The sequence below is a fragment of the Kryptolebias marmoratus genome, linkage group LG2, assembly GCF_001649575.2.
Source record: "Kryptolebias marmoratus isolate JLee-2015 linkage group LG2, ASM164957v2, whole genome shotgun sequence".
Taxonomy (NCBI): Eukaryota; Metazoa; Chordata; class Actinopteri; order Cyprinodontiformes; family Rivulidae; genus Kryptolebias; species Kryptolebias marmoratus.
The window spans coordinates 2,990,025-3,016,195 of NC_051431.1; the positions used below are offsets into that span (position 1 = coordinate 2,990,025).

Genomic DNA, 26,171 nt, shown 5'->3' on the forward strand with positions numbered 1-26,171 from the left:
TTTCATGTTCATACTTTTCAGTTGGCCAACATTTCTATAAATCCTTTGTTTTTATTGGTCTTCAGTAATATTCTAATTTTCTGATATGATGAATTTGAGATTTTCATTTGTTGTCATTTGTAATCATCAAAATTAAATGAAATAAACATTCAAAATATATGAGTTTGTATGTAATGTATGAATATAATATACAAGTTTCACTTTTTAAATGGAATTACTGAAATCAATCTACTTTTTCATGATATTCTAATTTTATGACCAGCACCTGTAGCATTTCATTAAAATTCTCTTTTAAAATAAGCTTTTTCTTTAATAACACTAAACCACAATGACTCATTTAAACAACAGCAGCTTTTATTGTTTTGTTTTAATGATTGAGTCTAATACCAAGAACTGATAATAAATTTATTTCCCTTTAAGTTTTTCACATTACCAGAGTCAGTGCAGCCACACAAAGAGATTATTTTTCCTCCTGCAGACACAAGAGATCATACAAACAAAGTGATTAAGTGCCTGTCTCACCATGTGTGGAACACATTGATTATGCAGGTTATTGTAAGGGAGGCTTCACCCTGAACCCCACCCAAAGCACAGACACAACCCCCCACCCCTCACCCACCAGCTCTGTACAACCATCTGTACAGCCCTGCCTCAGCGCACTGCCTTCAGGGTGTGTCAGTGTGAGCGCATGTTATTAAAAGATGCATAATACGTTTTAGTTGATCTCTCTCTGCTCCGCCGAGTCCTTTGATCGGTTCGTGTCAGTAAATGATTCAGAAACTGCAGCTCAGGAGGTAAATCAGACGGTTTGATCCTCCTGCTCCAACATGTCGAGTCTCATTGGGCGAAATGATGGTAACACCATCACTGCTGGTGTACTGGTGGGCAGAGGTGCCTCCTCGATGCAGCAGGTGGAGCAGCTGCTCCCCCGTTCTTTAAAGTGGGGGAGCAAACTTGTTTTTGACTTAAAACATGTTTTCACTCCCAGCAATGAAACAGAAAATGTTTCTTCTTCTTACAGCTGTTCTCTTTTCAGGGGTCTCCACAGCAAGTCCTCCTCCATCTAACTCTGTCCTTACTCCAACTCCCTCCATGTCCTCTCTAACTGCATCCATATCTGTCCTCTTTGTCTCTAACATCCTTCTGTCCCTCCTCTGCACATGTCCAAACCATCTCAGTCTGTCCTCTCTATCTTTATCTCCCAGTCCTTCAACCTGTGCTGGACCTTTGATGTCCTCATTGCTGATCCTGTCCATCCTCGTCCCTCCCAAGGAGAACCTCAACATCTTCAGCTCTGACACTTCCTGTTCTGTCTCCTGTCTTTTTGTCTCCAAACCAAACAAAATGGCTGCTCTCACCACTGTCTGTAAACCTTTCCTTTGACCTTCGACCTTTGCTCCCTCCCTTTTGTCACAGATCACTCCTGAAACTTTTCTCCATCCACTACATCCTGCCTGGACTCTCTTCTTCACCTCTTTACCACACTCCCCATCCTCCTGGACAGTGGACCCCAAGTCCTTGAAGTCCTGTACCTTTGTGACCTCTGACCTTGTCGCCTCACTGTTCCACCTGAACTCCCTCTCAGATAGGTTTGAAAGAGGTTCCAGATACCTGCGATTAGAAATTAGATTTGCTTTGCTATTTTTTTTAATGTGTTCCTGCAACACGAGGGCGATGGCCTGCGGCTTAATGGAGAAAAATTGAGAACACTTGCAAACTTTTTGAGACCTTTTGGAAACTTCCTTGCAAATGTTTACAGTTTGAAAAACAGGCTTAAGCATGTAAGAAACTGAGGAAGACTCCAAGAACTGAAGAAGATGGAGAACATTAACCTTCACTGGAAGTCAACTGGAGAGAAAGTAACAACTCCCAGCAAAACTAAAGGTTTGAAACTATTGGTATAAAAAGTAACGTAGACAGATTTCTCTGGTAATTATAATCTTAGTTGTACTTATCGTCAAAAAGCATCATGCATCACCCAGTTTATGCCCAATTTAATACAGCCTGTGATGAAACTCTTGTGACATAAAATAAGGAGAAACATTCATCTGATTTGAGCTCATTAAACAGGTTGTTTTAGTGCTCACTCACTCAGAGATATTAAACAGAAGTAATTTTGGCGAACCAGAAACATCAAATTAGTGTCTGTTTTCTGTCTATAAAATCAAAAACAATTTAAACCGACAGTCCCACAAACTCCTTCTGTTTGTTTCAGAGTGAAACCTTCAGCCTCAGACGACATCTGAGCGTCAACAACTAAAGGCTTGAGTACAACTCAACATAATTTGATTTATTGCAAAGAAAATAATGAAAATAAGAGAACTATGCCCTCTTATAATGAAAATGATCTTGTCATAAATCCATCTAGAGGGCAAGAGTATGATTTTAAAACAACAAAATTAAAAAAAAAGTAGAATTTTAATGTGATTAAATGATCAAAAGAAGAAAAAGTCTCTTATTTTGGTTATTGTTGTATTTTTCTCCAAGCCAAAATGCCCAAAAACTCTACAGTTGCAGGTTCTTCAAAAGTTTTATAATGCATTATTTTTTATTTTATAATGGGAGTAATTTGAATGCTTGAGTTTAAAAACCTGTTCAGAATATCTTTGTAAAAACATCACCTCGCTCTAGGGATAACTTGATGATCTTTTTAACCTAATTTCAGGTTAAAAATTAAGAATAAAATAACCACTTGCTTCAGAACTTCTGTAGCGACACTGTTATATTAAAGAGCAATATTTTTAATATTTTAATATTAACAAGTAGAATGTTTTGTGTTTGCGTGAAGATGGTGAAGGCATCAAAAGTGGTGTCATGGTGGGGGTTGGTGTCAATTTATGTGTCTCTGCAGAGAGACTTCTTGTCCAGGGAGACAAAACACTGTCATACACAACAAAATCCAATAACGATGAGCGCACACACACAGCTCTACATAATCAATACTGACATGAACAAGGTCACATTAAGACCCCCAGCTGGGACACCTAATGTCTCAGCTCTGCAAGTCTCATAAAAACACAAATGCAAAAAGAATTAAAAGGGAACTACTGAGCAACACCTACAACTTTAATCACACCTTGATATGTCATCGAAACAGAATATGAAGTGTGAACTGAAACCGACTTGGGTGTTTAACACTTCAGGAGCCAAAGAAAGTCCTGGTCCTGTTCTGTGAGGACTATAAAAAAAAAACGTCAGACTCCTGAGAGAAACTGAAAAGAGAAGGACTGGATGGTTGGATAAAAACATTTATTAAAAAAAATAAACTGTAAACTGCTTCATGATGCCTATAATTAAACTACAGAGGCCTGAAAAGCCTTAAGAAACTTTAGTTAACGTCCACAGAAATCAGGATGAAAAACTTGACCACAGGGTTAGTTTTATATGTTTTTCTTTATCGTGAACATAAATCAGATTGAAGAAGGAGAATGATAAGGGGAAAAGGCTTAGAGGTCATCTTTTATCAGTAAAATGTCTCTGTGAGCCTGATATTAGAGTAAAGGAGGGAATTAGAGGCTCTGCTTGTACCGAGGAACCATCGAGTTGGATCTGCAGAAAGAATATGGGAGCTGAAAAGGCTCAAAAATCCCTAAACAGAGGGTGAGCGGGAGATAAGGAAGGAAACTGAGGTTAGAAACAGGATGATAGCATTCCAGAGTTTCAAACTAAGATCATTTTATGAGGAGGAATAAAGTTAAAGCCGTTAAACCTTGAAAATAAGAGAATGACTCAGATACTACCACACCTTTTAGCTCAATGTCTGTAAAAATGGATGTGTGACTACCATTTTAACCATACTGCTCCAATAAGAGGAAGAGAATTACACATCCTAAATGATTGTAATCATTCACTGAACTGTAATATTTGTCACATTCTCTTCTCTACTTCACTTGCCGAAGTAAATGTTGACACGTGACAGCAGTAAAGAAGAGCAGTTTAACTATATATTCATGCTGAAGAGCAAATTATAAACATATTCAGAGATGAAAAAGAATCAGAACACAGTTGGGTTTGTTTTAGACAATAAAATCCACCTAAACTGACTCCATTTACTCATTTTTTACAATTAGTTGGAGACAACTTACTGAGAATCAGGAAGAGCCTTAAAGGAAAACCGCGTGCAGCAGTTGATGCTTTCCCAGAGTGCATTGCTGTGGCCTAAGTGGCAGGACCAACCTTTAATGATGCTTTTATGCTTTAAGCACATTCACGGCAGAAATTAAGTCGATAACAAGAACGTAAACTGCTCTCTATAGCGTGCAAAGACCGAGAAAAAAAACAAAAAACAAGATGTGAAACATAAACAAGATGGATGAATCATAAAACGTATGGCTCAGAGGCACTTAAAGACAGGAATACACACACACACGCACACACACACAGAATAAGTGCTAAATCAATTGTGGATTCCAATAAGCTCCAATCTGATGGAAGAAGGTTCTAATGGTCTGATCAATATAAATCTGCACGTGTCTGAATGATCTGTAGAACTTCATATATGATGGAGGGGATTCCATACAGACACATAGATTCCATGCATTTCCCTCTGCTTTCCTGTCTGATGGATTTTTTATTTTTAAATTAATCTAGACACGCTGAACTGACAGTAACCAAGTCTTCTGACATCAGCCTCGCTCCATTTAATTTGTCTGGAAGGTTTTCTTCTTTTTTTCCATTTATTTATTTTTCCTTTTCATTACAGGGACAGAAACGTTGATGCTGTTTTGTTTCAGACTTGTTGTAATTTAGCTTTAAATAAAAACATGTTTAAAGATTTGCTTAAACAAGTTTATGCTAAATTACTTTGTTTTTATGTAGGCCATCTCTTGGACATAACAAACCTCGGACACACAGAGCGCCAACACATGCGTGACTGGAACCATTAAAAATGCATGTGGAACCCTCTGAGACACATATTTAGCTCCGCCCCCAGCCTTCTCACAAACACGCAGGTGAGCAGAAGGTTCTGGCTTTGTCCCCGATCTACCAGCTGTCAGACTCCACCCCTGGTGAAGCCATGAAATAATAAAGGCTGCAGTGCATGCTGGGAACCATGAGTCGAGTTACAGCCGACTCTGATAAACCCACAAAAACACCAAAACCAGTGATGTTTCCCTAAAAACCTGTTTAATTAGGAAATTGATCACTGAGTTGCAGCCATTTTTGTGTTTGGTATGGTCAAATTCTTGTGTTTTCCATCATGTTGACCCCAATGGTTAATCGGTTGAATGAGATATTTTGCTGACTCCAACAGTTTATACCAAAGTTTTAAGCAAAGTTTGTGTGATCTCTTCTCAGAGTATAGTATGTTTTTGGGATGACTCTCAGCTACTACCACGCCAAATTCTAGCTTAATATCTGTCAAATTTATTGAGTTGTAGCATTTTTGTGTTGGGTAAGGTTAATCAGTTGTAGATGTCTAATGATCACTGTCTGAGAGTTTCAATAAAGGGCAATTACATGATCACCTGTCTTAATAAAAACACTATTGTGGTGTTACAAGAAAGCAATGGAAAGTTGAGACACCAGTGAGTGAAATGTGGTGTTTTCTTCAATAATTACCTGGTAAATATCAGCCATTTTGAATCTTAAATGATAAATTATTCCAATCAGTGTTGTCAAACTCTTCAGAAGACCACTGTAAGGTTACGCTGAATCAAGCGATATATTTAGCATCATTTTCCCAGCCATGGTTCCTCTGAGCAGGCTTTTGAAAGGCTTTAATTTAACGATTTGAGTTTACCTGTTAATGTCGTACCTGGGTCACTCCTCCCACAGAAAGCAGACCGAGTCAACCTGCAGCCTGCAAACAAACAGAAGCAGCAGTGATTCACGTTGTTTTTAATCCAATCAGACATCTGCACCACCTTTAAACAGATCTGATTTATGGAGAACAAAAGGTTGGCAGAACAGCTTTGGCAGCACTTCCTGGGCTGTTTGCTTTTTATGGCCCTGAATGAAAATGACATCCTTATAAAATGCAAGTCAACAAGGCGGGGAAACACAAACACAACAATGACACCGCTTCAAATCAGAGGCTGAATTTTCAACACATTATGTGATAAAAACATTTAATTACTCACTTAAACACATCAAGTCACCAAAACATAGTTTATCTTTTATATATACATTTTAAACCTCAAGGTCTAAAAATATATCCTAACTGTGGTTGTACTAGTTTCAGCATATCAAATTAAATAAACAGTTTTGCAGAAAGAATGAGCTCACAACCTGATCCAACAACTTCTGAACGGACAGAAACGAAGTGAACGTCAGACCAAACGGAGCAGAAAAACATTTCTATCTTTCTATGAAATGTTTAGGAAACTACAGAAGAGCTACAGCTAAAATATATTCACTGATTATTTCTTTTTTTATGACACAAGCCAGCGCTGCCGTGCTACAAGTGGAGACGAAGCTGTTTGTTTGAACTCGGTGTGCTGGAGGAGGTCAGACAGCAGGGCAGGAGGTGAGCGTCCTCCCCACAGCTGTCCACACAGTCACACCTTCCTGACAGAAGACACACACACACACACACACACCGTAACGACAACAGCCAGAAGGTTGGACATGCGCAGCTTCAGATTATGTCTTATTAAGATGTTTCAACAGTTTAATCACCTCTGGTTAATGCGATATGTTCCCACCTGTACGTGTAGCTGGATGTGTGCACTGCAGTTGTGATGCTCACATAATTTAGTCCAAATAATTTTAGATCTGATAGTTAACAGCACTGTTTATAAATCTGGTTCCTTTAGTTGACTTTAACTACTTAACCAAACCCGCTGGTGACCAGTCAACACAAACTCTACAGTGCAGTCAAAAATACAGAGCTTTCAAGTTTTATATAAATGGCTCAAAGAAAGAATACATTTTGATTTTGTTCTGATTTACAAAATAAGAGTCTTGTTTGTTTTACCTACAGTCATAGCCTGAGTTACAAGGACGAGTATAATGTTTTGATTTTGACTCCTAAATGAAGAGACTCCTTGAATTTTTCTGTAAACAGATCTCTGTAGATAAAAGACACCAAACTAACAGAAAGAAAAGATGAACAGACCAAAAAGTGCATCTAAATGCTCTAAAAACACATCGTCAGGGTCCTCAGAATCATTCAACTCTAATATTAAATCTGGTGTGGTAGTAGCTGAGAGTTATTTACAACACAAACTCCGAGCCTGAGATCTCGTTATTCTCAAGGTTTGATCAAAACTACAACTTTATAACATCTTAATCTGAAACTCTGGGATGAAAGGTGGCGGGTGATATGCATTCCTTCAAGCACTGATAGTTTGATTCTTCTGTTTTTGTTTGTCGTAACGTAATAAAACTCACAAAAAAGGAGAAATATTTTTAGCAGAAGAGAAAGAGTGCATCTAAAGGCCAAGCTGACATACATGACAGGTTAGGTTTGAGAACTGGTCAGTGTGACATAAAGAAGAAGAGGTGTTGTTCCCGTTTATTTGTTTATTTATTTATTTATTTTTTAATCTGAGGTGGGAAACAGTGTGAAACATCGCCGTGGGGGAGTGAACAGAAGGAAGAAGAATCTTGGCCTGAGAATAGTGCAACAGAGAAAGAGAAATCTCTGGAAAGAAAGCAGTGGAGATAAGAAAGGAGCCAGAAATATGTAAACATGACTTCTTCACTAAAAACTGCAGTATAACATGGTTTAAAATGTGGTTTATTGTGTTTATTATTCTTTAAAGACTTCAAATATACAACAACAAAACAACAATCACTCTGTCAGCTGCTCTGTAGTAAACTAGGTATTGATTTTATCACATATGTAAAATACTGTAAATAAAACAAGGTAACTTCCTTAATTTCTATCTAAAAGTGTTTCCTGCTGCTTTAAATCTGTATGAAGAGACACACAATGATAAGATCTCAGGAAACGGACAGAAGAAGACTACGACTAGAGCATGAAAGAAGACGTCCCCCGTCTCAGTGAGAGACGAAGGCGGTATTTATAGATAACAGTATTACAGCTGCTTCACTGATTATGTCAGAAAGAGTAAAGGAAAGGAATAAATAAGGAATAGTGACAGGAAAGGAAGAGGTGAAGTGGAAGAAATCTGAAATAAAAACAGAGTAGTGATGAGGAGGAGGAGATGAAACTACACCTGTGATTAAAAACGAAGAGCAGGAGGTAAGAGGGGAACCTTCAGAACGTAACGTGCAGTCTCATGAGATGACTCTCAGCTACTACCACACCAAATCTCAGCTCAATATCTGTAAAACTGACTGCGTTAGATCAGGATCTGACGCTGGAACTCCTCCCTGAGAGAGAAATGAAACTGACAGAATGTTATTCTGTATCATCACCGCAGAGATCCCCAGCTACAAGCTCAAAGTTCAGGGCTGCATCTGTTTTTATTACGGATTAATCTGCTGGTTAGAGTGGATTATAGGGACTAAATCTACAATTAAACGACGACAGGCAGCACATCTGTGGAGGCTGAAGTCCTCAGAACATGACTGCTCATTTGGATTTATCAGATGAGAGAAATATGATAATCAATAAAATGTTTTGGTGTTTGGACTCAGCTGCAGCGCTGCTCATGTAAATCAGATGCTGTTAATATATGCACTTTTTCAAGGTTTTTGATTGTATTTGTGTATCATCTATGATAAAAATAACCACTAAATGCACATCATTCACTACCAAAAGCCTACTGCTTAATTTGGAGTAACTGAGCAAAATCAGCAGGCTTGCCACCAGGAAGCCAAAACAGAGCCAGAAACTGTGTTACTACTTATACTTCCTTTAGGTTGTCGAGTTTTATTTTTATTTATTTTATTCTTGGCTCTCCAGTAGGACCGTAGCTGAGCCCAGATTAGCTGAACCTTAAATCATTCAGTTCTTGGTAATAAAATACTGTCTCCCGGAGTTTCTCATCTAATTGCTGCAGCCCATCTGAACGGGTCGTTTATTTTTTAAACAATAAATCTGCAGGTTTGGTTTGAGCCCCCTGATGGTTTTTACAACCTACTGCAGAACATGAGAACTAATTTGCTGAAGCTGGAGGGAACAGGATTCACACAAAGTCACAAAAAACCAACAACAGAGGTTTGCTATTCAATATTTGGATTCAGGGTTAAACTTACACACTTATACTAATTAAACAGTTACAAATGGAGATAACTGGTTTGATGTGTATATATTCTGTCTATTAATGTTTTTGAGTTGTATACACTTAAAGAAGCTAAATAAAGATTAATTGATGACTAATGAAGAGGAGGTGGGATTAAATAAGTACAGACTTATTACCAATCATTTTCAATTTATAAACTAAAAAGAATTGGTAGAGTGTTATTGATTCATTTTATTATTATTTTCCCTCTCTTTTTCTTCCTTTTCTGCCATTATTTATCCTGTCTAGTACAATAATAGTTTGGTATATGTATTTGATAGTAATTGTAATTTTTAGCTTGTAACTTTGCATTTTTATAAAGGGCAACCATCTTGACCAGGTCTTCCTTATAAGAGATGTTAATAGATGTTGAATAAACACTGTTGTGTATTATTTAAGATTATTTATGAGTATCATGATATTATCAGTGGTACAGTATCATAAAGGTGATTACCTGTACATGTTGACAAATGTTTAAAACACTCAGCAAACATTCACAATCCGTGTGTAACCATGTGACTGTGAAATGCACAGAAAATAAAACACTGTCTCTCTCTCAGCTGGGTGTGAATGAATGCAATACTTCAACACTGAAAAATTCAGCCACACAGCTGGCTGATCACAGTCGGCTGCAAAACTGACAAAAACACTGACGATACTGACGAATCACCACTTCCTTTAAACCCATGGCTTCCACTTTTAACTGTTAATCATTCATTTGTCTTGTGTGTGTTTAGTTTCTTGTGAGTTGAAGTTGTGTGTGTGTTACTGCAAGGTGTGGCAGAAAACAGCGACTGGGTCGTTCCTTCACCAAATGGTTCCTGGACGGGATCAGTCAACTCATCAATCTATCTGTTTGAAAGTCTCTCTTTTTTATATTTTATTTTTTAAATGATCTGAATGTTCACACTAAGCACACTTCCAGCAAAAAGAAATAGAAAAAAAATAAAACAGGAAGAAGAAACACTCAGATGGATCAGCATGACTGACAAATTAAATTAAGACAATATTATCCCCCGACCTGTGAATTCCTCTGCCTCTCCTCTAATTGTGAAGACCCCCACTCTGAGTTTAATGAGGCTGAACTAAAGCGCTGCTATTCAACTGGATTATTTCAGCACGATGATGGTTAAGCCCTCAGTATTCAGATCTTGAATCTTCTAACGGCTTACAGATCTGCCATAACCCCTCCTATTATCTGCCTTCATATCAACGGAGTTGATGTAATCCTTCAAGAAAAGAAGACAAAAATCTCTCTAACTTCCGTCTGGATTCAGCCGGTCAGTCGGTTTTATGAAGAGAAAAGAGTCCGAGCGGTTTCATGCTGTCGTGCTTCGTCTAGACATCGGGCTCTGCAGCCTTCCAGGCGGACAGCCTATCTATTATTCAGCTGCTGGCAGGCTTTTTACTGCCCTACAGCCAATATTACTATTTATGTTGGTCTGTGATTGTCTGCACTGCAAGAGAAAATATCAACGATAATGACTTGTTTTATTTCAGTAGTGATATACGAATGGCTGAACCTAACAGCTAATTATGTTGTACAAATGTAAAACAATTTGTGATTTTAAAAAAAGCCATATTAGCTCAGTTCCACTAGGATCGTCACTGATTCTGAATTAATCTGCGCAGTTAAACATTCATGGCTCATTCGCCTTCTTGAGGCCATTTCTGTGCAAAAAGCAAGACTGGAAACGATCGATAACAACCAGCCCACGTTCGTTCAAAAATAACAAATTCACCTTGCAGCACATCTAGAAATGACCAACTAATAATACATTACATTGGTCCATTCGAACAAAAGCAAAAATGTCAAATTAAATTTTTTTCACAGCTTATGAGTCTGTTTTTTATGTATTATGAGTTATTATTGACTTATTTTGACCGTTTTCCATTGTGAAAAACATTAACAAAGCACTCTGAAGACATAAAGCTGGTTTGAGTCCAGGTAAAAGAAGGATCTCACTGGGCTGCAACTGTTGACGACTAGTCAGAGACACAAAACTGCAACGACATACGCAAATTCAATGCAAAGTTCATGATCCAAACCTACAGTCATGAGGTTTGGATCATAACTGAAGGAACGAGATCCCAGATACAAGCAGCTGAAATAAGCTTCCTTCACAGGGTGGACGGACTCAGGCTCCATCATCTTGGGGGAGCTCAGAGTAGAGCTGCTGCTCCTCCACATCGAAAGGAATCAACTGAGGTGGTTCAGGCATCTGATTAGGACGCCTCCCTGTGAAGAAGACAAGGCTCACCCCTTGTCTCTGATCAGAACTCAACGGAGGGAGTTTATTTATCCTCTCTAGCCTGGGAACACCTTCGGATCCTAAGGGAGGAGCTGGAGACTAATATTAGACAAATGTTTTCTCTAAGTAGTCACAGACTAGCCAGAGGAGTCTCCAACCTGTCTGGAACCTTTTAAAGTTTTATTTTCTGTAATTCCAGACAGCTAGACCTATATTTGTTTGGGATTTTTTGGCGATGTGCACAAACTCCTGGTGAATTTTGGCCACGGAAGTTAGTGCAAACGTGTTGTTTGGTGTGATTCCAGGTGAAAATTTACGTATCTTCTCATAATTTTGTTTAGTCCTCATCGGTTGGAGCCCAGTGAGATACCGCCTTAAGTGAAACTAACTGAACATAAATATGGATTTTTCTGTTCTGGGTTTGTTTTTGTAAAAAAAAAGCTGATATTGGTCAGCGGGCTTAAATCACTCAGAGCCCAAACAAACCGTCTAACAGTTAAAAATATCTTCAATGACAGGCGAGATAAAGCCTAAAGACTGGCCAGCAAGAACACACACTCACATGATAACTCACACCCACACACACACACGGCAGTCTGCTGTCTCCTGAAGTAGCCAAGCCAAAGCCACAGGAGCCAAATGGGTCATTAACCCCTCCCCGTCTTCCTCGCACTCTGCCATGCTGTCGAGGTGTCAAAGCAACAACAGGGTGGCCTCATGCTTCAACACGGGACAATAAACCACTCCTTTGGCCACACCCAGGTATCCACGGCAACAGCGGTGTCGCCATCACCCTCGAGTCTCAACCTGGGCTGCGGGTTGCCATTACGACGGGTCATCGGTTTAAACACAGAAACAATTCTTACATCAGCAGTAACCTCGGTTTAATTAATGAAGATTTACAGATAAATCCATCAGTGTTTTTCCTGTTAGGAGTGGATGTGAGCCGACTCCTTCCTTGTTCTTTTGAGGTGCAGACTTCTGTAAAATATGTGCTGTGGATCTACTGGATTGAAATATACCATCGAACTGATTCCATCTACGCTGCAAATATGATGCAGCTGCGCGAGCTGTAAAGCATCCACAGCATCGCTGGGTTGAGAGAGAGCTTCTTAGAAAGGGAGCTGATTTAAAGTAAAATATTCAGGTGTTTATTTTATTTAGATTAAAGTGCAGATAAACAAAAATATTCAGCTCATGATGGAGAACATAATAATAATAATTAGTATTGAAACTGCTCCCATAAGTCATCTTAAAGTGCAACTATTTAATGACTTTAAATATTATTTAAGATAGGTAGCATAATTAATATAAATTTATTTAATTCGGTTTACTGGGAACCAAGTTTTGAACATTACTGTAATAAGATATCATACACGTTGTGTAAAAAGAAGATTTATACAGAAATGAACCTAATAAGACACCAGCATGAATGGGGGAAAAGTGTTTTTACATCTGACTGTATGTTGTTACAACCAGAAAACCTATTGTTATTTAATAAATCCATGTATCATCAACTCTTAAAGCTCTTTATATCGGAGAGAATCTGGATAAAAAAAAGTCAAACGAGCCGGGCTTCCTGTTTAATCAATACAATGCAGCAGATATACAAGCGGTACCAGCCAGAACCAGGAGACCCACACTGGTTTCTGCTGAGCCGTGTGGAAATAGGGAGTTTGAGTGCATCTCCTTCAGATTGCTGCGCAGAAACCAGAAAACTTGAGACATTTTCAGTCTCAGATACTGTAGACGAGGGGTGCCAAACTCCATTCCTCGGGGGCCGCTCTCCTGCATGTTTTAGACGCGTTCTTGCTTTAAAACACCTGGTTTAAATGGATGACTTATTGCTGTGCTCCTGGAGAACCTGATGATTTGATCAGGAGGTGATTAAACCATTTGAATCAGGTGTGTTGGAAAGAAAAACCTAAGACTCCCAGAACGGCGAAGCCTCGAGGCCTGGAGTTTGACAACCCTGTAGACGACGTAAAAACACGACGAGGTCCACTTTAAAAGCCTGCTCCGCATAGAAAGACCTTCAGAAATGTTAAACAGTACTTAAAGCAAAGTCCTTAACACAGAAAAACATGAAGTAATAAACATAATTTGCACAATACTTTTCCTCATAATGATGGTTGACATGTCCTTAAATTAAAAATCTTTATGCAATATTTGGGACCAGATGTGCGTTTCTTTACCTAAAACAAACAGCCGAAGTGACTGACAATGGGACTAGCTGAAGTTTTGCGAAAGCTGCGTAAGTTTGAATGCCACCTCAGTTAATCTTTGTCTTTTTCTTTTTAGCGTTTAGCTGCAGATTCACTCTTACATTTCCACCTAAATGTCTTTGAGGTTCTAGGCTTGTCTGATTCAGCCATATTTGTTTACCTACCTCCGTATGCAGCCAGCCAAACGGAGCAAAGCTCTTTGTTTACATTAAATGCAGACCCGCACTTTCAGAACTGAATTCGGTATATCTGGAAAACCACCGGAGCAAACTCTTCCAAACTGCACTAACTGATACACTTCAGGCTAACACTTTCATATGTTTGATTTCATGCTTTAGCAGGGAGCACCTTCAAACTAGATGTTCTCAGTTTGGAAAACGAGTCGCCTGCTCATGAATTTATTAAACATCGTTATTGGGGAACCCCTTCAGTTAGATTTTAGGGATGGAAAAGTGAAAACTGGCCGTCTTTCATTCATTCATCTGAACTCAAATTGACCAGGGGGTCGCCAGGAAAACTCCCAACGCCGAACAACTGGGAGGCAACCGGTAAAATAAAATACCCCCCCCCCNNNCCCACCCACGCCTCTGACTGGGCTACAACCCCGGCGTGACTGTCTTAAAGTCCACCAAGTGCTTATTCTTGATTAGCCAGCAGGACAGCGACCATAAAACATGGATGCAGATAAAGAAAACAAGGAGATAATGGTGTTCTCCCAGCCCAACAGTAACCATTAGCCCCTTCCTATTATCAGACAAATTAGCCCGTGAATCACAGCCTGGCTAAATTGGAACCAACGGCTAATTTAACGGTTTACAAACAAAGTGGAAAAGCTCACGTGTAAATTCCCAAAACGTTGCGTCGGGAATCTTCCGTCCACCGCGTCGCACCGTCTCGGGTATCCAGCTAACTCTGCTCAGACCTGCTCCGCTCTGTCGCCCTCCTCCTCGGTGGGTTTTCTTTCTTTTTTTTTTTTTTGGACGATAAACTTGCCGAGCCCAGCCAGGCTATTGTTAGCGAAGCCTGGCGCAAAGAAAGCCCCGCCCCCCGCAGACAGAACTCCGCCACACCATTGGTCAGTACCCGACCACTCCCGTCTCTCATTGGCTAATGCAGATGTCCTTTAAAAGCCCAGGGCGGGGTCCCAGGTTCGCCGACAAAAGCACGAGCGCGTGGTACGTTCATTGTCAATGACGAAATGTAAGACATTCCAGTTTCCTAAGTATTTAGGTACTGGAGCGTTGCGTTCAAGTACACTCAATAAATCGTGAAACTTGAAAAAATTGGAATCTAGGAACTTTTGTTGCCCTTCCTTGAATCGGAACAGAAAAACAAATACTAAAACCAAATTATTATAATAAAAATGAATAAACTACAAATACAACAATGTTTTATTACGTAATGTTGTTTACAAGATATACAAAGCTCTAACATGGGAAATGTTTGAAAATTCATAAATCTATATTTGTATAACTAGGTCTATTTTTTTATTATATTACTAATCCAGAATTTAAAAATTACAATTTAAGACACGATTTTATTTTAAAATAGCATCTGACCTCAACACTTTTACAAGTCTGGAGTAAAAAAACATAATAACAAAGGTAAAAACTTTGTTTCAATTAAAACACCTGGTGGATAAACACAGTATAAGCAATGTATAAAGAAAAACTAAACATCATTATAAAAAACAAAGCTCAAACTACATATAAAAACAACTAAACATTGGAATCACAAATAAAAACAGAGCAATCACGATTTAATTCAGCCTGGATAATGTGATCATCACAATGTTTATGCCTCTTTAACCATAAATAGTGAAATGTTTTGTGAGAAAACAAAGTCATTTAAACAAAAAACAAACTAAGATGTTAGCAAAAAGTTTAAAATGGGACAACAAAAAGGCATTTACAAATCAAACAGAAGCTAGATGTTTTATAAACAATACTTTTAATGTAAATCAATTTTAAAGTGGTGATTTTTGCTGCTTGAAGTAATTTAAATTAAGATTATAGAAGGAAACTAAAAAAGATAAAAAGTTTGGAGGTGGCGCCATCTATTGGCGAAAGTGAGGCGTTTGTGTCACAAATGACAGATGAACTGTGGTCGAATAAAGAAATAAAAACCTAATTTTCTTTTATGAAAATACAGAAAAAAAGGTTATGACCCAGTTTCTTCAGTTTTTACATTCTTAAAGTCACACTTTAAAGTATAAATTCTGAAGGACCGGTCCTGCAGAGTGTCAGTAAAAACTGTTAAAGAAGCATTTTCTGAGATTGTTGTATAAATACGATAGTATTTATATGGTATTAACACAGGATTATCTCTGTTTAGTATAAATAGTCATGACTAAAGTTGTAGAATAAACAAAAACACCTCAGTCTTGGCTTCTTTCCATTGGACTCCTGTGTGTAAAGGTTTAAATAATCCAGCCTCGTCATATGAGATCCTTAAGAGCAAACATCCAGTTTTTTCTAAATGTTTCCAGATTTAAATATAAAGATAACCGGGTTTCTGATGAGACTGAGTTTTTTTTATTACGCTGAGGTAATTTTTACTGTAGGTTTTTATGAAAAATGTGTCAATATGGAAGTTAGGAAATCGCTTTCTCCTTAAATTAGTTTAATTTCAACCAATAATCGTTGAAAAACAGTGATCACCCAGTCTTAAAACCATCATATTTACAAACGAACAACGAGGGAAAACTAAAAGGAACAAAAACATTTTCAGGTTGGAAGGAGAGAGGAGGAGAGAAGAACTGATGAAGAGGAGGAGATGAGGAGGAACTCCTGCAGCCGGAGGATGAAGAGCCTCAGTTACTTCCGCACCATGTGAGCGACCGGGGCTGAAGCGTATTTGCTCCCGGATGGATCCCTCATCCACCCGGACAGAAGACCAGCTCCCCGCCGCTGAACCAGGGAGCTCCGGCCGGACGGACCGAACCGGGCCGACATGGACGCGGAAGTGGCCGTGTCTCTGTCTGTGCTCGCGGTGCTCGTGGTGATGAGCGAAGTGACCCGCAGGGTTCTGGTCCGGGCCCTGGCGGGTTCCGGGCTCTCTGCGGACGCGATGGAGCTCGTGTCCACCTTCCAGCTGTGCTGCTGCACGCACGAGCTGAAGCTGCTGTCCGACGTGGGCGGGGTCCACCCTCACCTCGCGCTCACCTTGACGTACCTGGCGTCGGTGGTCCACGGGCTCACCTTCAGGGGGGCCATCGGGAACCCCTGCGGTGCGCTGGAGCGCGCGTACCACGCGACGCTACCCGGCGGCCGCGCGCTGCGGCGGATCGCGTGCCAGTTCGCCGCGGCCACTGCCGCGCGTGCCGCTGTTCCACTGGTGTGGGGCATCGGACTGTCGGGACTGCACGCGCGGCATAAGCTGCTCGGTTTCCGGTGCGTCAGCCCCGTTCGCGGGCCCCTGCACGAGGCCGCCGCCGTGGAGCTCGCGTGCGCCTTTGCGGTTCAGACCGTCATCACGCACACGCAATCTGTGGAGGAGAAATACCGCGTGCACGCCGTGGCTGCCATCATCACAACAATGGTTTATGCAGGTATGAAGCTCCAAAGGTGACCTAGACTTTTATTCATCAATTAAGTCATTAAACAACAAAAAACACGTGACTTTGGTCAAACACCTCCAATATAAACACACACACATATAAATAAAGGTGTGTGTGTGTGTTTAGGTGGCAGTGTGACAGGAGCTGTGTTTAACCCAGCCCTGGCCTTCTCCACTCAGTTCCCCTGCAGTGGGAACTCTTTCCTGGGGAACTGCTTCGTGTACTGGCTAGGTCCACTTCTGGGTAAGATCAGCTCACACAAGTAATAATATTAATAACAATATTAATGAAGATTAAACTTTTAAATTCAACCAGCACATGTCAGACTTCTAAGTCTTCATTCTCTCGTGTTCACCTGTTACCACCTGTTCTTATGTTATTAAACCATTTTATGTGGTTTTTATGAAGGTTTATGGTTCTGATACATAAATACCTTGATAGATTTTAGTCTTTAAAAAACAAAACAAAACCTAAAAATTCTCAATATTGTGTTTTTCAAATGTTAACTTTGTATAAAAATCCTGTTATTTTTTTCACTGTTTCGTCCGGTTTCTGCTGTGGATACAAATTGTGTTCAGACATCATTAGAAAACACAAACTAAAAGCTAAAGGAAGCAGACACTAGCTAAAAGTATCAAAACACTAGCTAAAAGCTAAAGGAAGCAGACACTAGCTAAAAGTATCAAAACACTAGCTAAAAGCTACAGGAAGCAGGCACTGGCTAAAAGCGGCAAAACATTAGCTAAAAGTAGCATGACACTAGCTAAAAGCTTAAGGAGGCAGAACACAAGTTAAAGCCTAAAAGTAGCAGAACATTAGCTAAAAGCTGAAAGTTTTGTCAGTTAAATATAAATACTGAACATCCATCAGTTGTTAATTTAAAAGTTCTTTTGAAGAGTTAAGTTTTAGCAGCTGAAGAAAGAAAAACAGACAGAAAGTTAATCAACAGAACTTCACCGTTCAGCTCATTCATGGTACCACTTATTCATTTGTTTTTAAAAGGTTTAACATTTGCAAACTGTATTTCTGCTAAATGTGATCGATCTCTGACGAACACTTCTGTCCCTCTTGTGTCTCATTTCAGGTACGATGAGTTCGGTGCTGCTGTTTGATAAACTCGCTACGCAGACCAAGAAGAAGACATGATTTGACTCAGAGCACATCGGATGTTACCGACAGATAAAAACTTCCCTGAGGCACACTTTTTAAAAAGATTTCTCCATCTTTTATCACGGACCAAGTAGAAGCACAAACAACAAAAGCTGAATTTAACTTTTAACGTTCAGAGAAACTCATCAGTCCGCACATTTACAGCAAGTCTGCATCTTTTATTAGAAAATAAACGAACACTCTTAACCCTCACATAAAGTAAAATGGTTTTATAGTTTTAATTTAGGTAAAATATTTGTGTAATTTTATCTGATTGGAAAATCATTTGACTGCTATAATGAATTATGAGTGAGAAAATATCACAAAATACCTTATTTGTTTAACAGAGAAGTGGATGCATGCTACTCATGTTTATACTTGATGTCACGTCCTGAAACTAAAACATAAAATTAGGAATTTCACGCACAATATGTTCATTTCTGCACAGATTTAATTGGTGCTTTTAGACTCTCATTAAAGAGTAAAACAAAGTGTAAAGGCAGAGTAAAAGTCTTATTTCCACAAAAAAATCATTTTGTTTTGGGAGAGAGGTTTGATATTTTATAGGAACACAGTCCCGTTACAGAAACCAGACGTTTTTCTTTTGTATATTCCTTGCAAGAAAATAAGCTCAAATCATGAATCTAATCGAATTAAATTATCTAAACTCTAAAGTAAACCCAGTTTTACTGACAAAATGATTTCACTTTGCTTTAAGACAGATGTCTGCGTGTCTGTTAGCAAAATATCCCATGAACCACTTGTCAAATTTTTAGGAAACTCACCCAGATCTACAGCTGATTGATTTTGGAATCAATTCAAATCACCGAAGGCTGTTGCTCCAGTTTTGGTTCCAAGCAGGTCACCATGACAGCCATGGATAGGCCCAACAGTGTCTCAGGACGCTGCTGATGCCAGGGCTTCACCTACTCTGGTCTCTCTTCATTACGCACAAGTCTTTCGCCTTTTACTAAAGACTTCCGTGGAGAGTGACGCAATGAGTGCAACTTATTTTTGGCAGGCTCTGCCCTGTTGCAGAGCCTTTTCTCATTGTTCAACGTAAATGTGTCGGCTAGAGAGAACAGTCTTTTTTAAAGTGAGCAGAAACTGAGGATACCTTGTTTATGCTCGCCAGCCTCCATTTTGTAGGTGCCAGCAGTTGGGACACAGTCAGCTGTGCTCACTTTCCTTTTAGTAAAGCCTGGACTTGAATTGTTTTCAAATGTGTATCATTTGTCTGCTACAAGGTTAAAGTCAATTAATTTTCTTTGATAAAACTGCAAAAAGTACAAAATTAAACACACTGGGTCTCAGAAAAACTGTTTTCATTCCAATCTAAGCAGTTATTCATCTTTTATAGTCCTTATAAATAAATGCTTAGCTCATCTGAGTAATGCAATTAAGCCTCAAAACATTCATGTTTTTTTTCATATTTATCCAGACCTGGAAAAACCAAATTAAATTCCATGCTTGTGCTTTATAAAAATACTTCCTGCAAGAGACCAGATGTTTGATTTTACACCTGTGCTGAACCGATCCAGAGTTTATTTTAAGGATTATTTTAGTTTTACTATCTGTGCATTTAAAGAATTTGACCAAATTTAACAAAAGTCATAGACTTTTAACAAATCAAACAAAAAATACAAAAACCTTTTGTTTATTGACAATTTCTTACAAACACATTTCTTAATCAGGGAAAAAAAACTCAAATAGAAAATTGGTCTTTAGGTACAAATAAGAAACTAAATGTTTTGTTTTTCCAGTCGACAGCAGCTCACTGCATCACAGCACAGTTTGTTGATTTGACTTCAAAAATATTAAACAAGCTGCGATCAGTGAGCTTCAACACAACACGGGAGCAGCTGCAGGAGGATGGAGGATGACTCAGCATGTGGGAAAATATTTGATAAGAGAACAGAAACTTCCGGACAAAGAATAAGAGCTTAAATAAACGCTGCTGTCGTTCTCTCTGATCCATCGGTGCTTCAGTGAGCCGGAGACACGACGTCCACCTGCAGAGAGTTAAAGAACCTGAGTTAAAATGCTGCAAACAGGCGGCTAAATGTTCAGAAGTCAGCATTTACACCACTGTTTCCCTCAAAACACATGTGACATTATGAGCCTATTTACAGCTTGTTGTTAAAAAGCGCACGTTACTCCGTGAACAGGAAACTCTCTCAGGTTGTAGGTGATTAAAAATGAGTAAAGCCTCATCCTGCAAACGTATTTTGATGCTTGTTAAACAAAGACAGACAGCTGAAGGAGGGACACCCCCGGGCAGCTGCGGGGTACTCCTACTTACTAGTGCTCGACGTCTGCGTCCTCAAACTGTCCGGCCTCCATCGCCGCGGCGTCCACCTCCATCCCGTCTGCAGGAACACAAACAGACCAGAACTATTTGTTACTGTTTACCTCAGATAAACTCAGACAGCTGAGTCATCCCTAACACATGCTCTGAGAGGTAACTTTGGTATTTTAATAAATGTTAGTTTATTTTCAGGTGTATCTAATTATCTTATTCTCATCATGATTCTCTCCTGGCCATTAACTGTTCTTTAAGTGTTTATAAACCATGAAAACAAGGATTCTAGTTTAAAAGATAAAAAGGCAGCTGACGTTAGGTAAGACTCAAACCTTCAAACTCGGCCTTGGTTTCCTCGGTTCTGACTCCGGCCATGTGGTACTGCTGGCTGACGGACTGGGCCAACATCCCCTCCAGCCTCTCCAGCGTGGCCTGGCCCTCCTGCGTGAGCGCCGACAGACCCTCGTCACACGTGTAGAAGGTCGGGACGTCCGCGTGGCCGTGCTCTAAACGAGGGGAGAGAGATGGTGACGACAGCAGCGACCTCGGCTACGTTCACACCGCAGGTCTTCACGCTCTATTCTGATTTTTTTTTTGCGTGGTTGTTAGACATGTCCTAAAATAAAGGTAAGTACTAAAGAGAAATAGAGAAAAACGAGTTGCTCAACCTTTATCAACTGGATCAAGCCCTTGGCATATCGTAAAAAGTTTATTGTTGCTGCACGCTCACAGATTAAGCTGCACTACACCCACTGAAACACTTGATTGAAACCGTTAAAGCCATCTCTGGCTACACATAGAAAACAACTGACGGAAGTGCTCCGGTCCTCTGGAATGGCCGGAGCTTAGGACCTATACGAGTGGACATTTCCTTGGTTCAGGGCTTCTGCTTCCAGCATAATCTTTAAGATGTTGTCTACAGAAGTCGAAGCGCTGCTTCTTGTATTAATTCCCTTCCTTATTAGAATAAACAGTTAAACTTTAAACATTTTAAACTTTTTGTAGCATCATCCTTAAAGGGTAGATTGTCTGAGTTGTCCCCCCCCCGGGGTAAAAGGACCAGAAGTGAGCCGAGAATGGTCCGTCTGCAACAGGTTAGTCACATTACAACCTAAATGCAACCATCATCAGACTCCAGTGTGGACCGTCTACGGCCCTGAAGTGATCTACAGATGAAGACGTGACATCAAACGTCGGCGTGTGTAAATCGTTTCTAAAGTTGTCGTGGAATCAGACAACTAATTTATCATCTAACACACTTCATTTATCCAGTGTTTACATTTGGTTTTGCCGTTTCCTGCCCAATCCGGCGCAGAATTGCACTTCCGGAACAAAATCGATGTACTGAAAGTAAAAAATAAACTCCCAAGTATTGATCCCATCGATACGATCCGACACAAACGATGGTATCACACGTTGGTGTAGATTCTCAGTCATCAAGGTAAAAAATTAAAAGACGAAGCAACTGGACTTCTGTTCTGTAACTGAAGACGTGTGGAGCTTCAAACTGACTTTGGCATCAATAATATCAATATTCGGATCAATCCGAACACCCCTACCTCAGTGATGTAAGAGTTTTTAAACACAGATTGCAATTAAATCTGTCTGTAAGCAAAATATCTCATAATCCACTGAACGTAATTCAATGAAACTTCCAGAAAGTAATCATTAATCATCTATAACCCAATCCAAGATGGTCACCACAGGCCACAGATCTTAGGAAACACAAAAATGTCTCTAATTCAACCAGTTTTACAGATATACACTCAGAGCACCAACACATGACAGACAGCAGAGTTCATGATGAACAAATCTAAACAGCGAGTCCCGGCAAGGTATCTGTTTCTGAGTTTACAGCCATGAACCAGAAATGGGCTCAAAAAACACAATAAATAGTTTTTTTTTAATGACAACACCATTTACATGTACAACACAAAACCTCAGAAAACCTTCAGCACGCTCTCTGTATTTGTGGTAATAAACTCTGGAGGTCTTACCTGCTTCTGCAAACATCAGGTCCGGGAAGAGAAACACAAACAGAAGAGAATAAAGACAGTTAATATTTTTAAATTTACTCTATAAGTTTTGTTGACATATTGAGTGAAAAACAGCAGCTGAATGCTTCTATTATAGTAAATAAACACATATGGCTGGATTAGTCAAACATCTTGATGTGTAATTTCATTGAATCTGAGGTTTATTATTCCAGCAGCAGATCCCTCTGCCTTTTAATTATATAAATCATGACAGTTTTAAATAAAACGAGCTGTTTAAAAAGTTCTATAATTTACTTTTACTGCCTCTATTACCGGCAGCTGCAGAGAAACAGTAACACAGTGAGATCCACGTTTTATTTTCTCGGCTGCGTTTTCGCTTGACGTGAGGATTCTGACAGGAAGTGACAAAACAACAACGGGCGAGTTCTGAAACGGTGCTGCTCCTTGTTCGAGTCAGATCATCGTTATTAAATCGGACAATAACAGTTTAATTTAACTGTCACGTTTTTGCTCACCGGCCTCCTCCACGTCGTATTCCTCTCCTTCGAAGTCGTTGTCAGAGTCCTCGTCTTCTGGGTCGGGGTGCAGGGCCTGGCACTCGCACATCGCCGAGAACATGGACTCCACTGTGTGTGACACGTTCGCAGAAATGAGACGCTGCTTTAAAGTCACCAGATCCTTCAACCATCATGTTGTCATTCCAAACATCTGTAATCACAGGCAGCTTTTCTGCTTCCTAAATATTTATTGAAAAAGAATATCCATCCATACTTTGTCATTGCTCCTCCAGCCACTGAATATTTACTTGTTTTTAGTCGCGTCTGTGTGCGTTTATGATGGCAACCTTACAGACAGCATTGTTCGGGAACAAAAATAAACACTACGTATAAACAAGACATGAGCGACTAAATATCTGTTATCACTGTTATTTAATAACCTTAAAGAGATAGCTCAGATCTTTTGAAGTGGGGTTCTGTAAAAAGGTTAGAAACAAAAACTCATTGTAAAAAGCTCTTTAAATGACCTCAGTTAAAGCTAATGTCTCATTTTGCAGGAGGCGAATAGCAATCCCTAGAGAGGCTCCAAAATGTCACTTATATCCTCTGCAACACCACAGTTGTCATGAAGGAGCTTTAAGGTTCATTTAAGGTTTATTATTTTTATGTTGTTTACATCCTGAAAACCAGGCAGATCTTTACAATCCAGGTTTGGTGAAGTCTTTCAAAAACAGCAATTAATAAAAATTTGAGCAATAAAACTGACCAAAGAGCTAGTTTCATGTGTAAATATAAAGGTAAAGAGCAGGTCAAATCCCCAGCGTGGTCACTCACGTGCCGCCTTGTCACCAGGAACAAATCGAATCTCTGTGATTGCCCCCTCTTCATCGTCACCGTCCCCTTCACTGCTTCTGCCATCATCATCGTCGTCGTCTGCTTTCTCAGCCATTTCTGCCTCGTTTTCGTCTGTGACAAATAAACGGAAAATCCTGTCAAGAAGACAAGTTCGTGTCTGACACGTGGTATCGGTCGCCGCCAGCGGGGACAAACGCGTCCAGCTCCTCGTACCGCTGAGTTTGCTGTTCACCATGACGTACAGGTGCTCCTGGGGGTAAGCGCTGACATCCCTGGAGATGGCATGCAACCCGATCGAGGGATACTCGAGTGAGAAACCCAACCCTGACCCGTCAAACCACGACAGGCGCCTGAGACAAACAAAAACACAGGTTGTTGTCTGTTAGCAAAATATCTTCGCAGCCAAAGCAAAGATTTTAACAAAACTCTCAGAGGACTAACATCTGATTAACCTTTGGGAGCCAATAGGATTCAAGATGACACAGACAACTGACCTTAAAGACAAGAATGGCTATAACTACATTTACAGGCACTGAGCTAAAATCCAGTGTGGTAGTAGCTGAGAGTCATACACAGCACATACTCCAAGTGCTACTAGTTGTGAGATATTCAGCATTAACTGCTGGTGTTAGCAAAATATCTCATTAACCCCTTCCAAAAGGTAGTCACTGTTTGTACAAATACCACCAAATAACTATCGGGGTCAATCCAACTCAAGATGGCATCGGCCAACACAAAAAAAAGGCTATGGCCCAGCTAATTTTACACATAATGCTCTGAAATTTGAAGTGGTAGTAGCTGAGGGTCCTCTCCAACGCATGCGCAGAGGGCTAACAGATCAGGCGAGATCTTGCACGTCATTAATAGGGTTTAACCAAACCCGTCCCTTCACTTTATCAAATTATCTCTTTGCTTAAAAGATATGTCGTAACTGGCGGCGGGCGATATGCATTCAATCAACAAATGCGAGGCCTTTAACTGAAATGACATTGATTGTTAAAGTTTGTTTTGTTATAATACCCGTTGGCCCACACTCCTAATAACATTAATAGAACATTTTGTAGCCTTTTGTATTAAATTTAACGCCATTAAGCATCCACCTGAGCGCCAATCCCCTTGTTTACAGGTGAAAACGCGCCACGTGCAGAACTCACGTTTCGGCCACGTAGAGCGTGCCGCAGCCCAGCTTCTGCCCGTCCAGCACCGCCGTGGTGTCGGCTTGCTCGTGTCGCACTCCCTCCGTGGGAGGGTGGAGGTTTTTCAGCAGCACCATCGTCCGTGTGGCGGGGCCGACGTAAACAACGAGCCGTGACCTACTTCGTGGCACAAATCTGGCTAGTTTAACACGAGGCGACTTCCCAGTTGAACGCGCGCCCAACAGCGGGAGGCGGGCAAACGGCGGACCGCTCCCTGCCCTTCTTCTCCTGGGCTCCAAAAATCCGAACGAGTCGCTCGGAGGGTTAAAAACCGTCAGGGGTAAATCTAAAATTGTGCTACCAGTTAGCAAACTGGGATTCCGGCCGCTCCTCAGTGACGGCCTACGTCAAGCTGAAATATCGCGGTTTGTTCGTTACGTTAAAAAGATCACGTGACTACTACAGGCACGGTTGGTTGGTGCGACGGACGTCGTATGCAACTTTAGAATTCACGTACGTCTTTGCGTAATTTCACTAAATTCTGAATGGCTCTCTGGTGACATCAAGTGGTCGTAGCGCGTAACTGCACCTCATATCTGTTTTTCCTCAAAATTAAACGCTAAAAGTGTTTTTATTGTAATTTCCCCTATACAATACAACATTTTAATTGCTGTTACTAAATTAAACTTTCAATATTACAACATAATATAAACTTGTGATAAATTAGAAACGTTAATAGGCCTTGCAGTTTTATGAAGTAATGCATATCGCCCGAACTTTTCATGCCAGAGTTTTAAAAGAAACTTAACCTTATGACTGAGTTTAATTGTTTTGGTCGAACCATGAAAATTACATTATGCGCCATATCGTGCAATATTGTGATATCTCGTGGAATCAGCACTCAGAGTACATGTTGGGGATTACTCTCACAGACTACCACACCATATTTTAGCTCAGTATCTGTAAAACTGGATGAGTGGGAGCCATCTAGGCTTAGCTGTGGCGGCCATCTTGAATGGGGTTGGTTCCAAAGGTTAAGCAGTAGACATACATCCTCTGATT

General features: G+C 40.1%; 3 protein-coding genes and 1 non-coding gene across 5 annotated transcripts in view; 2 read left to right on the forward strand and 2 right to left on the reverse strand.

The window, feature by feature from the left end:
* Positions 1-14,604, reverse strand: part of pak1 (p21 protein (Cdc42/Rac)-activated kinase 1) — a 48,942-nt gene extending 34,338 nt beyond the window's left edge. Inside the window, exons 1-2 of one of the 2 annotated variants that reach the window (XM_037974543.1) lie at positions 14,453-14,604; positions 5,759-5,803 (exon numbers count right to left, since the gene is read on the reverse strand). The gene's annotated coding sequence lies outside the window, so the exon portion shown is untranslated. Of the gene's footprint in view, positions 1-5,743; positions 5,804-14,452 lie in introns of both variants that reach the window. The other variant, XM_017437991.3, reaches the window with a different exon arrangement.
* A 1,684-nt stretch (positions 14,605-16,288) lies between these two features.
* aqp11 (aquaporin 11) lies at positions 16,289-19,539 on the forward strand. The gene is made up of 3 exons (XM_017438002.3): positions 16,289-17,164; positions 17,300-17,416; positions 18,258-19,539. The coding sequence occupies exons 1-3, from the start codon at positions 16,567-16,569 to the stop codon at positions 18,317-18,319; spliced, it is 777 nt and encodes a 258-aa protein (XP_017293491.1). The 5' UTR covers positions 16,289-16,566; the 3' UTR covers positions 18,320-19,539.
* Positions 19,249-19,364, forward strand: LOC112451527. Its single transcript, XR_003040357.1, has one exon. It is a non-coding gene; the product is annotated as a U5 spliceosomal RNA (small nuclear RNA).
* Positions 19,540-19,963: 424 nt separating the features above from the next.
* clns1a (chloride channel, nucleotide-sensitive, 1A) lies at positions 19,964-25,532 on the reverse strand. The gene is made up of 8 exons (XM_017437997.3): positions 25,128-25,532; positions 24,187-24,323; positions 23,953-24,084; positions 23,137-23,247; positions 22,622-22,627; positions 20,957-21,130; positions 20,625-20,691; positions 19,964-20,334 (listed from the first exon to the last, which is right to left on the reverse strand). Coding segments are annotated over exons 1-8 (747 nt in total). The 5' UTR covers positions 25,247-25,532; the 3' UTR covers positions 19,964-20,333.
* Between the last annotated feature and the right edge of the window lie 639 nt (positions 25,533-26,171).